The sequence below is a fragment of the Pseudonaja textilis genome, chromosome 1 (assembly GCF_049901715.1).
Source record: "Pseudonaja textilis isolate UNSWEBS1 chromosome 1, rPseTex1.2, whole genome shotgun sequence".
Taxonomy (NCBI): Eukaryota; Metazoa; Chordata; class Lepidosauria; order Squamata; family Elapidae; genus Pseudonaja; species Pseudonaja textilis.
The window spans coordinates 329,199,074-329,212,567 of NC_141990.1; the positions used below are offsets into that span (position 1 = coordinate 329,199,074).

General features: G+C 42.9%; 2 protein-coding genes across 6 annotated transcripts in view; one reads left to right on the plus strand and one right to left on the minus strand.

Annotated features, from left to right (window-relative positions):
* The window catches only part of LOC113435252 (GRAM domain-containing protein 2A-like), a 50,593-nt gene extending 47,626 nt beyond the window's left edge, over positions 1–2,967 (plus strand). For all 5 annotated transcript variants that reach the window (XM_087922798.1, XM_026698939.2, XM_087922797.1 and 2 more), the window contains one exon: positions 1,586–2,967. In XM_087922798.1, coding sequence (XP_087778924.1) covers positions 1,586–1,591 — 6 coding nt within the window. In that variant the 3' untranslated portion in view covers positions 1,592–2,967. The remainder of the gene's footprint in view (positions 1–1,585) is intronic.
* On the minus strand, positions 2,763–13,266 carry TEKTIP1 (tektin bundle interacting protein 1). Its single transcript, XM_026698400.2, has 4 exons — positions 12,801–13,266; positions 9,656–9,885; positions 6,407–6,532; positions 2,763–5,144 (listed from the first exon to the last, which is right to left on the minus strand). Exons 1-4 carry the CDS (start codon positions 12,896–12,898, stop codon positions 4,999–5,001), a joined length of 600 nt encoding a protein of 199 aa, XP_026554185.2. The 5' UTR covers positions 12,899–13,266; the 3' UTR covers positions 2,763–4,998.
* Between the last annotated feature and the right edge of the window lie 228 nt (positions 13,267–13,494).

A 13,494-nucleotide genomic window follows, 5' to 3' on the forward strand; every position in this document is an offset into this window, starting at 1 on the left:
TGTTTCTTGAGGAAGTCAATTTCACATAGTGGCTTAGAAGGAAAAAAAAATATTTATGTTAGTGTTTGTTAAACAAAGAGCTTACAAAATCCATGCAGCTTCTGGTTGTTTTAATGCCCTTGCTCTTGCTTCAAGTTGGATAGTGCCAGCTGTTGGCTCAATCTCTCAGTGACTCAAAGCTGCGTTTCTTTTCTTGATGCCCGATGCACAACTGTGTCTAGATAGGCTCTCCTGGTCCCTTTAGGCAATGATTGCAAGATTGAAAGGATGCGGCTACTTCTTTTCCTCCCTGATCACATAACCCCCCAAATAAAACAACAACAAAGTGCAAGGATTCATTTAGTGACGTTGATGATGGTTTGCGATGGATGGCTAAAAAGCGTAACTTCAGTTTGGTTTTGGACAGTGGGAAAAATGGCTTGGTTTAACATTGAATGACTGAGAGTCCATTTTGTTCTGTGCTCATCTGTGTTAGAACTGACCTGAAATTATTTACACAATATATTTAAATGAGTCAAATGCGATTATTGCATTGCGCAAATCTCCTAATCCAGTTAATTAATCCTGGCAAGTAGTCTGAGATGGCTTCGTTTTGGTCCAAATATCTGGGACTAAACTATTTGAGCTCAGCAAACAAAATTTTCAAATGTACAGATATACTGGTGGTCCTTGGCTTATGGCAACAAATGGGCCCAAAATTTCTGTTGTTAAGTGAAACATTTGCTAAGTGAGTTTTGCCCCCATTTTACGACTTTTCTTGCCACAGTTGTTAAGTGAATGAATCCCTGCAGTTGATAAGTTAGCAACCTGGTTGTTAAGTGAATCCGGCTTCCCCATTGACTTGCTTGTCAGAAGGTTGCAAAAGGGGACCGTGTGATTCCGGGACATCGCAATCATCATAAGTATGAATCATGGGGACGCTGCAAAGGTCGTATCTCTGGAGAACTATTGTAAGTCGCTTTTTTCAGGGCCGTTAAAACTTTGAAATGTCATTAAATGACCTGTTGTAAGTCGAGGATTACCTGTACACACACACACACACACACACACACACACACACACACACAGAGAGAGACAGGCTGTAGAGTGCCTACCTGATCCTGCTGCTTGAATCCCATCCTGAAATACAGCCACACAAAAAGATGCTAAGTCTCTGAAATGTTTTAAACAACTTCTAAAAATCATACACCAAAAAAAAAAGCTCTCTCTTTTTTCCATGCATTTTTACTCTCAACATTTCCCTGTAAAAGAAGATGATAAAGGGGAAACACCTGCCTTTTAAGGGAATTGTGTGTGGGGGGAAACTCCTATATTTTCCCCTTCCTCCGCTTTTTTTTTTTTAAGGCCAAGGAAGGTATGCTTTATCATTACATCTATCTAATAGTTTTTCATGCATATATTTGATATCACTGTCCTATCCTGGATGTCTTGTCATACGATAATAAGAATTTTTAAAAAGTCTTATCACTTGACGCAATATGTTACCTTTAGTCTAAATTAGGTCTCGTCACACTTCTTGAGCTGGAAAGGTGCTCACGGCCTTGGTATCTGTTCTTCTTATAGTTTTTATTTTTCTTCCATTTAGATATAAAGGAAGCTGAAAAACAATCGTGTTCCAGGCATCTATGGAAGGTGATGCTTAAACTGAAATTTCTGTGACTGTTGTCTGCAACTGATCAAAACTTAAAGGAGATACAGAGCTTTCCTCAACGACGCAAGACCTACAACATTGATTCTGTTCGAGGTTATTATTTTTTCAACTTCTCTGGAAATAGAGGGAGGTTTCCTCCCCAAGAAGTAAAGAATGTAGAAAGATGACTTTTAAAGGGTGCATGAGCACCATGCAAGATTTGGAGACACCGTGGATCTTTCATGTGCCTTGAAAAGCCAAAATTTAGTAACTTTTTTACTCCTAACTTTTCCGTGTAAGAGAAAGTGGGAAAGTTGAAATACCTCTCTTAGTTTTTGTGTGGAAAAAAAACCTACCTTTCCGTCTTCCTCCTCTTTTTAAAGGCCAGGGAAGGTATGTTTTATCATCTTGCACCCACATCATATTTTTGTAACTACTGTGTTTCTCATATAATAAGGCTGGGTCTTATTTTTTTTTTTTTTTTGAGCCCCCCAAAAATGGTTAGGCCGTCTTTTCGGGGGTGACTTAATTCCCCGCCTTGCATCTTCGGGAGGGCGGCGACGGCTTGGATGTTGACCTCGGCATTGGTGGGGCACTTTGTATCGGGGTCAACGCAGGCAGCACCATATCCGGGTGTGCAACAAAAGTACTTCCTAACGGCAAGCCCCACCCCACCATTTCTCCCCCATTTCGCATGTTTTAATATAGGCCTTAATTTGGGGGGAGGGGCTTAATTTCATTTCATGCCTATAAAACATGCTGGGACTTCCTGTTGGGGGAGGCCATAATGTTGGAGAAACAGGGTAGCATAAGGGGGTGGTTTAAGAGGCTTATGCTTTCACCGACAGCTTTACCGTTGACTCTACCTCCAAAGTTCAGAATATTGGGGTTTTATTAATTTTTAAACAAAGCAACTTTGGAGCCTCCATGTTCAAATATGATTTACCACAAAGTAGAAACTGTTAAGAGCTGAGCAGCGAAAGGGCTGGCCCTTCAAATCCTGCTTGAGGTAACCCGCTAGCATTTCAGATGGAGAAGAATGGTTGTGTTCCTGATGTGGACCTCTGAGGTCTAATGTTCAGGTGAAAATCTGTTAAAGATTGTTTTAAAACACCAGGATTTCCCCCTCTCCCCTTCCCTGCCTTTCCCCCACACCCAGACCAGCATTTTCAGGGACAAATTGGATTTTCATTCATGACAGATATGTTATTTTTGAAGTATCAATCGTTTGGGCATAAATTAAATCCAGTTATTTATAATGCAGCGTAGCACTTCTCTTTTATTAAACTTGCTGGAATACATTATGTGAATAGCATTATGTTAAACAAACCAGATGGACACCCTTCATGCAGGTTATTTCTCTCATTTTACATCAATGTCTATATTGTGCAGCCAAAGTCATTACTGGTATATTACTTTTTTCTCTTTAAATCTCAATGTGGTTTAGAATTACTCCTAAGACACATACATTTTCAGGTGGAAAGATAAAGTGCCAATCATTTTAACATATAAAGTAACAAGTGTGACATACAAAAGGATCAGTATGTTTTAAATTTTGTAACTTTAAGGTGTGTGGATTTCAACTCCCAGAATTCCCCAGCTTGGCTGGAGAATTCTGGGAGTTGAAGTCCACACATCTTAAATTACCAAATTTGAAAAACACTGTTATAAATCAAGTGGAAGTATATATGAAGTATATATATAACCTTGTAGTAAGGAACATGACAAAAGAGGAGTGATCATTTTAATGATTATTATCCGTTTCTTCTTTTGATCTTTTTTATCATGGCTCCATCCACTTAACAAAGAATAGCTCTTGGTATGGTTTTAATCAGGATTGCAGTCTGAAAAACCCTTGCTGAAGAAAATCAAGTGAGTCAGAGGTGTGAAAGAGGTAACATTAATTAGTGAGCATTAAAAGGTTTAGAACAGACCACAGCTTCCTTTCTGCTTGTACTGAAAACTACAAATACCATGATTCTTGCTAGTGATTTTCAGCCTTCATGATTCTTGGTTAAGTTTTAAGGAACCAAAACAACCCAAAATATATAAACTGTGTCTTTAAAGTAAAAACTGCCAAAAGTAGGGAAAAAATCAGTTCCATTGAGATTAGGATAGGTAAAATGGGTAGATTAAGATGCTCAAAAGAACCACAAGGGGCTGGAAAGATTGGTAAAACCCCATCTCAAATCATTCAAAACACCAAACCAGCCTTAAAACATGTCACCAACCTTCTTGTAATTATCACAAGATTGAATTATTTTCATACCAAATACTAATACCAAACTATTACTAGATTTTAAGCTGTCACCTGACAGAGCATTCTCTGGGGATCTCAATGCAAACTTTAGGAGCACTGAGTGAGATTTCAGCTATTTTATATGTTTATTAAATGTGGGGGAGGTATTTAATTATCTCTCTTGGCATTGTATAGTATGTTGAGCCCTGATCTAAAAGGTAAGGGAATGTAGCCAAGTCACTGAATCATAGAATTGGCGTCCTAGAAAGTCCAACTGCCAACCCACGCTCAGCACAAGAATCTAAATTAATGCTTCCCCAACGGATAGCTCCCAGGCCATCATTAGAACACTACCAGTTAAGGTGAATTATTGGGAAATAGCTTAATTATCCTAAGTTGAATTCATTTTATGCACAGGATTACTTCCTATGATTTACTCAAAAGGGAGTTGTAAAGGCACTCTGCTTGGCATTTTTCAACCACCGTTATATCACCTCAAGTGTCATTTGCCTTCATGTCTCTACTATCCTTAGTTTGTCTCTCTTTAAAAAAAAATCATTGAAGTAGGGGGTCATCCTAAAGAGCCATGGTGGCAAAGTGGTGGGAATGCAGTACTGCGAGCTAATTCTGCTGACCTCCAGTAGTTCGATTTTCACTGGCTCAAGGTTGACTCAGCCTTCCATCCTTGCGAGGTTGGTAAAATGAGAACCCAGGTTGTTGGGGGCAAGAGGCTGACTCTGTAAACCGCTTAGAGAGGGCTGTAAAGCACCATGAAGCTGTATATTAAGTCTAAGTGCTATTGCTATTGCTATCCCATGGCAGGGTGTCCCACCGGTTATTTCTGCATTGCATAAAGAAATACATGAAGAATTGTCTGCCCAACAATTTCATTAGAAAACAAACACACAGGTAAAAGGGCGAAGCGTTCTCGGTTCCCTCCTTTTACAGCATTGCCACAACAAATTGGCCATATCCACGTGTTCCAGGCTGCAGGGGTATGCGCTGCCGTGCCACATCACTCCAAGGCTCTGGGCCTAGGACAGGGGCCCTGAGCACAAAGGGGAGATGCTATCCCCACCTTGCACCACGAAGGAGGATTATCACATCATGTCAAGCAGCTGAAGAAGCTTTACTGGTTGTTGGTCGAAGGTTGGTGGCTGAACATCCTCCAGGTGCGGTAATCCTTTGCTGTGAAGACTGGGGTGTGGAGAGAAAGGTGGGGTACATAGCCCGGTTTCCCCTTCAGCTCCTCAGCACAGCGATTGCGGTTGATGACTGGGGGGAAAAAAATAAGAGAGATTGTAATTCAAAAGAAGCTGGGGGGAAATTAAGGTCGATTTCCTATTTTGCATATACATCACTGGGAGGTTTGTAAGCAGAGACTGGACAGCCATTTGTCTGGAATGGTATATGTCCGTGATGGTGAACCTATGGCACACGTGCCACAGATGGCACACAGAGCCATTTGGGCCGGCACGCAAGCTGCAGGCAAACTAACTGCATATGCAGGTGCCTCACAGCTGATTTTGGCCAGTTTGAGGCCTTTTTGGCCTCCCAGAGGCTTCAGGAAGGCTTGTGCAGGCTTTGCAGGCCGAAAACTACCCCATTTCATCACTTCCTGTTTTTCTAAAAATACCGGAAGTGACGAAACGGGTCTAGTTTTTGGCCTGCAAAGCCTGCACAAGCCTTCCTGAAGCCTCTGGGAGGCCAAAAAAAGGCCGCAAAGCAGCCCAAAATCAGCTGTGAGGTGCAGTGCAGATTGCACATGCATGCCTAGGGGCATGGGGGGCGTGCATTGCTTTCTGGGTGCTGGCACGGGAGCACGAGGCATGCAAGCGCGGGCACAATTTTTGGCACAGGTGCCCAAAAAGGTTAGCCACCACTGGTATATGTTTTCTTGCTTCAGCAGGGGGTTGGGCTAGGTCCCTTCCAACTGTTATTCTATATTCTGTATACACCTCTTCATGGCCTAGGAATTGGGGGAAGCTGTTGTGTCAAAACACCTGGAAGTGCCTCTTAGGGGAGTCAAAGAAGGTGCCCATCTATTGCATGCAAGATTCAAGACTAGCAATTCAAAGAAAAACCATCAAGATGGCAGGTGATAGGAAAAGGAGCCATTCTTAACCTGAGAAGGTATAGGTAGGCCTTGACTTACAGAAATTTTGGACTCTTTTGTTGTCATACACCAAGGGCCTTCCACCTTGGCAAGTTTAAGACTTGTGGACTTCAACTCCCAGAATTCCTGATCTAACATGACTGGAGGAGGAATTCTGGGAGTTGGAAGTCCACAAGTCTTAAAGCTGTTTGAAGACCCCTGTCATACATCAAGGCCTCTCTCTAGTGTGAAAAATATTTTTTTTAATCCAGATCAATTTCACTGGATGATCCATTTTTTTCTAGAATTGGGGGAAAGGCATATAGGGTGAGGATTGAGGTCTCCCCTTGTGCACTCACGAACCATATTACAAGTCTCTGATGGAGCCAACCTGCCTGAGTTTTCCCCCACATTCCTTCGTCCCCATAATCCTGCTTCTTACCATATTCTTTGCCAGGAATATTCTTATCCTTCCATAGAAAAGCACTCCATCGTGTGTTAGGATCCGAATACTGAGGAGGGATGATTGGATCATACCAGCTGCTGTCTCGCAAATGCAGGGCGTAACCTAAGGATAAAAAAGATTTAGACGCACCGATATGAACTTGCATTGTGTTGCTACAGCCAAAATAGCCAATATTTTATTACAGGGGTGGGGAACTATGGCCCTTTTATGACTTGTGGACTTCAACCCCCAGCATGGCTGGCTCAGGAATTCTGGGAGTTGAAGTCCACCCCAGCTTTAACTGGTTAGTTTGTTTAGCTCAGGGGTGTCAAACTTGCGTCGTCCTGTGATGTATCTGGACTTCCCCCCCCCTTCGCTAAACTGAGTGGGGGAGGGGCCAGCACATGACACAGTGAGTTTGACACCCCTGGATTAGCTTCTAGATCCATGATGGTGAATTTATACAGAGGTGGCACGCAGAGCCCTCTCTGCAGGCATGTGAAGCCGTCGCCCCAGCGCTGTGCATGTGCATGCACCTCCCGCCGGCCAGCTGGTCTCTGCCAGATCCGGGGAGGGCGAGTGCACACGAGGGATGCATGCATGTGGGGTGGGTGAGATGGGGCATGAATGGGGGGTGGGGTACATGCACGGGGATGTGCATGGATTGCATTTGGGGGTTTGCGTGTGTGCACACACACATTCACACGTGCATGCTTTCGGCACCCGGTGCCGAAAAGGTTAGCCATTACTGTCCCTAGATTCATGGTGTTCAAACTTTTTACCTTCCTTATTGATCTTCCCTACCAAAATCAGAGTGCTATCCTTTAAAATTGATTCCTTTCTTAGGATATGGTGCATTTAAAGCTAAAAAAAAACCCCACACCTTATGGCCTTGGTTTCTAACAAGCATATTCATTTCAATGTATGGAGGCTACTCTACACTAGAAAACCCCAATATATGGACAGAACTAGTCCTATAGTGCCTCCTACTGGCCAGTATCAAATACAGTTAGTCCTCAATGTACAACTGTAACTGATCCCACAATTTAGTCTCATAACATGACGGCCATAAAGTTGATCACTATGTGACCGTGATCAATTCCAGAAACTTTTAGGCAGTGGTCATTAAGCAAATAGCGCAGTTGTTAAATGAACTCAGTTGGGACAAATGTTAGCAGGTAGCACAAAATGACTGTGGGGTCACCTTGTATGGTGACTTTGGTGTAAGGGTGGAGGTGCTGGAGGAGGAGGAGGAGGACAAAAGGGTGCAGCTTCGGGTCCCTCATTGACCACAGAAGTTCTCTGGATAGAGAGATGCACGTTCTAATCCTTCAGCTAAGGAAGCTACCTGGGATCTTTTGGGCCAGTTGTCCACAGCCCACACACAGTGGTCGTTATGGGCAAAAATAGATATTGTACTACTCTTACATAGTAATATAATAACACTTAGACTTATATACCACTTCATAGCCCTTTAGAGCATGGATCCTCAACCTGTGGGCCAGGGCCCACTATTGGGCTGTGGCCTCTTGGTCACTGGGCTGCATGAGTGGCTGGCCAGTGTGTGTGTGTGTGTGTGTGTGTGTGCGTGCACGTGCGCACGCATCCGCCCTCATGCTAGCATTGCCGCGTGCATCACACGGTCGCTAGTGTCACCGTGAGTGTCCCACAGGGGGTCATGGCCCCATTTGCGGTGCGCATGGCCTCATTTGCATGGGGCACATGCACACAGGCCCATTCATGTGTGCACAAGCATGCATAAAGGCACCCCTTCCCTCCCCCTCTGTGCCGCCAACCCAGAAATGTTGGGAACTTTGTTCTAGTTCAACTCCCTGCTCAAGCAGGAGACTCTACACTAGGGGTCCGCAACCTGTGGGCCGTAGCCTATTGGCCACCGGGCCGCATGAGTGGCTGGCAAGTGCATGTGTTTGTGCGTGCGCATCCCCACTCATGTTAATGTCGCCAGGAACATCACACAGGTACTAGTGTCGCCTTGAGCATTGCTCGGCCACTGGCATTGCTGCAAGAGTTGCACAGGTACTCATGGCCCCATTTGCAGCACCATGCGTGGTCCCATTTGTGCATGCACATGTAAAGGTGCCTACTCTTCCCTCCCCTCCGGGCTAACAACCCAAAAATGTTGGGGAACTCTGCTTTGTAGGCCTCTCTAAGCATTTTATAGAGTCAGACTAATTCCCCCAACAATCTGGGTCCTCATTTTACTGATCTCAGAAGGATGGAAGGCTAAGTCAACCTTTAGCCTGGTGAGATCTGAACTCCCAGCTGTGGACACAGTTTGCTTACAATACTGCATTCCAACCACTGTGCCACCAGGGCGCCTGGTGTCAACGTTCCAGGGAACCCCCATTCCGATCAGTAACTCCGAGACAAGCATAATCTCAAAAATACTTTTATTAGAATAGCACCTGGCACATCTGTGGAATTTTGAAACTAAGTTTCCCGGACTTCCCACAATGTCCCAACCTACAAACCATACCCTTTTTACTTACTCATCATCACATCACATGAACCAATCCCAAAGTAAGTTCCATTTTTTCCTGCACCACACTCTTTGACCTTGAACTAACAAAAGAATTCTATTTTGTCTACTAAAAGCTACTCAATTAAAATCACCCCCGTCCCACTTTCTCAAGCTATGTGGCAGCAATGAATAAGGATTCCAAAGCTGACAAATTGGTAAATATACAGGAAGAAACTATTAGTTAAATAATAATTTATTATGAACAGAGAATATTAATTAATATTATCTAATAACTATTTAATAATAGTTATATAATAGCCGCTTTGATCTAGTGCTTAAGGCTAGAGCTAAAGTTAGAAAGCGATAGAGCGTGAGTTCAAGTCCCACCTCAGCCATGTAAGACAACTGGGTGCCTTTGGATCAATCACACTCTCTTAGCCCAATGTACCTCACAGGGTAGTTGTTGCGGGGGAAAAAAAGAAGGAGGAAGGTGTGTTTGCCACTTTGAGTTATTTGCAAAAATAGTAAAATAAAAATAAATAAATAAAATAAACAATTCTAACAAAAATACAGTTTGGTCAGAGTGGGCTAAAAGAAGATTTGGGGGTGGGAGATGGCCAGGAGTAACTACGGCAACCTTATGACCTGTGGATTTCAACTCCCAGAATTCCTGAGCCAGCCATGCTAATTCAGGAATTCTGGGAGTTGAAGTCCACAGCTCCTAAAGTTGCCATAGTCACCCACCTTAAATCTCAAACACTTACCAGGTGGTATAGCCTTCTCCTTTTTGGTATTTGACCTCTGCCAGCGGTGATAGGTCTCTCGGCCCAGGGGTTCGGTGATGGTGTACCAGGCATCGCGGTTGTGGCTGTTCGTCAGACCGGTATACCAGGTTTGAGGGATGGCATCCCACCCCATAGGGGTGAATTTCCAGCGGACGGCCTCTTTTATAACAGGGGCATTCCGTGGTCCCCTCAGAGAAAGATATTCGTCACTGTCAAAGGGACAAAACAAAAATATCCATTATTCAAATGCCATCATGGCTGGCCAAAAAAAGACAAAGAGGAATACGAATTTGGAGTGACCAACATGCCCAGGAGTAAATTGAGATTAAGTTCAGTTCAATTTAAACTTACATTAAATGTTCTCTCAGAAGGAAGGATCTCTATTAAATTATTACTACTGTATTAAGTGCCAATCAAATTGGAGCAGTGGTTGAACCAAACTGTGATTCAGATGAAGTAAATATAAAGAGATTTTGACTTTCCATACATGCTGATTGGGTCAGAGCTACCAATGCATAATTAGACAGGAAGTATTCTGATTGTCAAACCTGAATTCGGTTAGGGAATCCTAAGGAAAGACTGAACATAGAATTGCCAGTCCAATAATGCACCTAGATAAATCTCTCTCTCTCTCTCTCTCTCTCTATCTATCTATCTATCTATCTATCTATCTATATATATTTAATGACCCAGACTGGATGCCCTTCCTGAAGCCTATGCAAAGTTCACAGCAGATAATTACTCATTGCACCCAGAGAGAAAAATATCTGCCGCTACCTAGGATTGAACTCACAGCCTCCTGATTGTGAAGTGAGAACACCACTTCTAGGCCACCATGCTGCTCACTTAGACAAATCTATACTATGTCCCTATCAGGAATATTACATACAGTTCTGATCAAAACATTTAGAAAAAGGATATAAGCTGCTTAGAGTCATCTTCAGTGAGATTGGGCAGCATACAAGATAGATAGATGATAGATAGATAGATAGATAGATAGATAGATAGATAGATAGATAGATAGATAGATAGATAGATGATAGATAGATAGATAGATAGATAGATAGATAGATAAAAATAACTAGGAAAAGTGCATAAAATGAATTAAATTAGCATGAATTAACAAGATCAGGGCACTTGTTAATGGTTTCCTTTTACTGAATGTGCTTTAGGCTGGAAAGAAAGTTCATAAATAAGATATGCGCAATCATTTATGCCATAGAAAAAGAGGATTAGAACAGAATTATCCATAGGAAACAGGTCCCCAAAAGTCAAGATGGAAGCCACGATCATGCAATTGAAGCCCCACCTCTTTTATGACTATGGTCATATGATTGGGGTTGCCATCTTGCCTTTTTTGACTTCCCCCGACCCCCTGAATAGAAAGTTTTCCTCATTCTCTTCAAACCAGGGATCAGTTCCCAAATGTGACAGCAAGAGGTAAAACAGACAAAAGAAAACTTTTCCCATGATGAAATCGATGCATCCAATATCACAGGATGTGGAGAGGGCCAAAAGCTAAATGGACTGGGTCCAAATGACAGGTCTATTGAAGGTTAGTCTTCCTTCTGGGTTGCAGGACACCAGTCTCTGAAGGAAAACAATGTTAGGAGAAGGATGTGTTTCCATCTTCTGTGAGCATCCCAAAGGCATCTAATTAGCCACTGTGGGACACCAAGCATCGGGTAAAGGGCTACTCTGACTCAAAAGAGCTGCTCTTAGCTTCTTATCTTCAAAATCTATCTCCTCAAGCTGGTTGTAGGAGTAATTTAATGGCTTATAATGGGACCATGGTGAGCTCACAAGGTTAGGACGCTGGCTCAGTAATTAGTAAGCCTATGATTGAGGTGCTGCTGTGTGGAAGAGTGATTTCCCATCATTTGCTCCAGCTCCTAGCAAGGGAGCAATCACAAGTAGATAGATAGGTACCATTTTGGTGGGTATATTAATAGGGACATCAAAGGAGCCCCCAACCAGATGTCTCCTGGGCAACAGTGATGTCACCAGCTAAGCCTTTCAACTTGGAAGCATGATAGGTGCTTCCGTCACAAACACAAGCAAATGGTTTATAATGCAGAATTCTCTAAAGAGTTGCATAAAGAGTAAAAAGTGCTGAAAAGTGGGGAATGAGCCAACTGTTTTCTCTTTTTGTTCTGTTATTTATTCTTCGAAAATAATCATTCATCCAGCCTTTTTGAAGCTGAATAGCCAAATCAACAGTTCCAAGCAATAATTGTGACAAAATGACACAAATTTGTAGATCCCCATTCACCTCCTGCAAGTCTCCAGGCCTGCATTTTGTAGAAAGGCTCATTTCAAAGGATGGGACTTTGGAAGGGGAAATGAGCTCATTTAATCCACTATTTAGAATTAAAATGTTGTTCTGCATCTGGAAAGAGATTTGCACATGATCTTACCAACCTGACACACTATCTGAGCCCCTAAAATATATCCATAGGAAGCTGCAGAAAGGAAACTATCCTTTTGAAAGTGGAAGGGAAAGCATTGGGAAGAGGGCAAAGGCATGGTGGATTGTTTGTAAAATTTGCAAGATCCAAAGACCAAAATGTAGGAATCAGGAGTATCTAAAGCAGTAGTGGGATTCAAATTTTTTGACTACCGGTTCTGTGGGCATGGCTTGGTGGGCATGGCAGGGGAAGGATACTGTAAAATCTCCAGTCAGAGGTAGTATTTGCCAGTTCTCCAAACTCCTCAAAATTTCCACTACCAGTTCTCCAGAACTGGTCAGAACCTGCTGAATACCACCTCTATTTTAAAGGGTGTGGTCAGAAATGGTGGCTGGATCGAATCTTTCCTGGATGCACATATCAAAGAGGTGGAGTTTTGATCACTTTTGCAGCCATGGCCATTTTTACTTTTTTGACTACACCCTGGTAAGAAAGTTATTCCTGCAGTAAGCTAGAAGAGGGAGGGAGGGAGGGAGGGAGGGAGGAAGGAAGGAAAGAAAGAAAGAAAAATTCTGGGAGTTGAAGTTCACATATCTTCAAGTTGCCAAAGTTGAAAAACATTGCCATAATAGACGATGTAAGGAAGCCATTTCTCCCTGTCAAATAAAGCCCAACATGTGATTGTTAGTAGTTTGCACCATTGTGAAGACACTCACCTGTAGACCGGAGTGGGGAAGTTAGTTTCTAAGGTGTTAAGAGGGACATATGGACGATTTAATACCAAATCCCGGTATGACAGGTCACGGAAATCCATGGCGGATGTCCCCTCCTGCAGCCCAGGCCAGCTTAAGAGAGTTTTCCTTTGGCTGGAGGGAAGAGCAAGATGAATCAGTCATTGTTTGACTTGCACACTTCCTGGCAACCATCCCCTTAGCAACCAGTGCAGCAACAAGGAGACAATGAATGATGGAGTGTGTTAGGTCCAAAGGACCGGAAGGGGGAGGAAAGGTATAGTAAAAGATCCTGATCAGGAAAAGTCCCCAATTTTTACAGAAGAGAAGAAGGGACAATGTCCTTCCCACACCTTTCCCCTTCCTGGCATTGCTTGCAATGGTGTTGGCTGTATTCATACATCTTTTGGGGTCTTGGAGTGATATTATGAGAAATGGTGGAAGCTGGAAAAGGAAGGGTAGAGAGCACAGGGTCTAAGAAACTTCAAATCATTCTAAGAGACTCTGCTAAATTAGCAACCCATCAATATGGGTCGGAAATTCCTCTTATCAGTGTGTTTTTTAAAACTTTGGCAACTTTAAGATATAAGGACTTCAACTCCCAGAATTCCCCAGCCAGAAGGCTGGAAGTTGGTCTACATATCTAAAAGTTGCCAAGGTTGAAAAACTCTGATCAAGG

Excerpts from the sequence above, each read along its gene's own strand:
- TEKTIP1 (XM_026698400.2), bottom strand. The coding sequence starts at position 12,898 with ATGGATTTCCGTGACCTGTCATACCGGGATTTGGTATTAAATCGTCCA. Across the intron at positions 9,886-12,800 it reads TTCCCCACTCCGGTCTACAG|TGACGAATATCTTTCTCTGA; the intron begins GTGAGTGTCTTC and ends TCCCTTTGACAG. Across the intron at positions 5,145-6,406 it reads TATTCCTGGCAAAGAATATG|TCATCAACCGCAATCGCTGT; the intron begins GTAAGAAGCAGG and ends TTTTCCCCCCAG.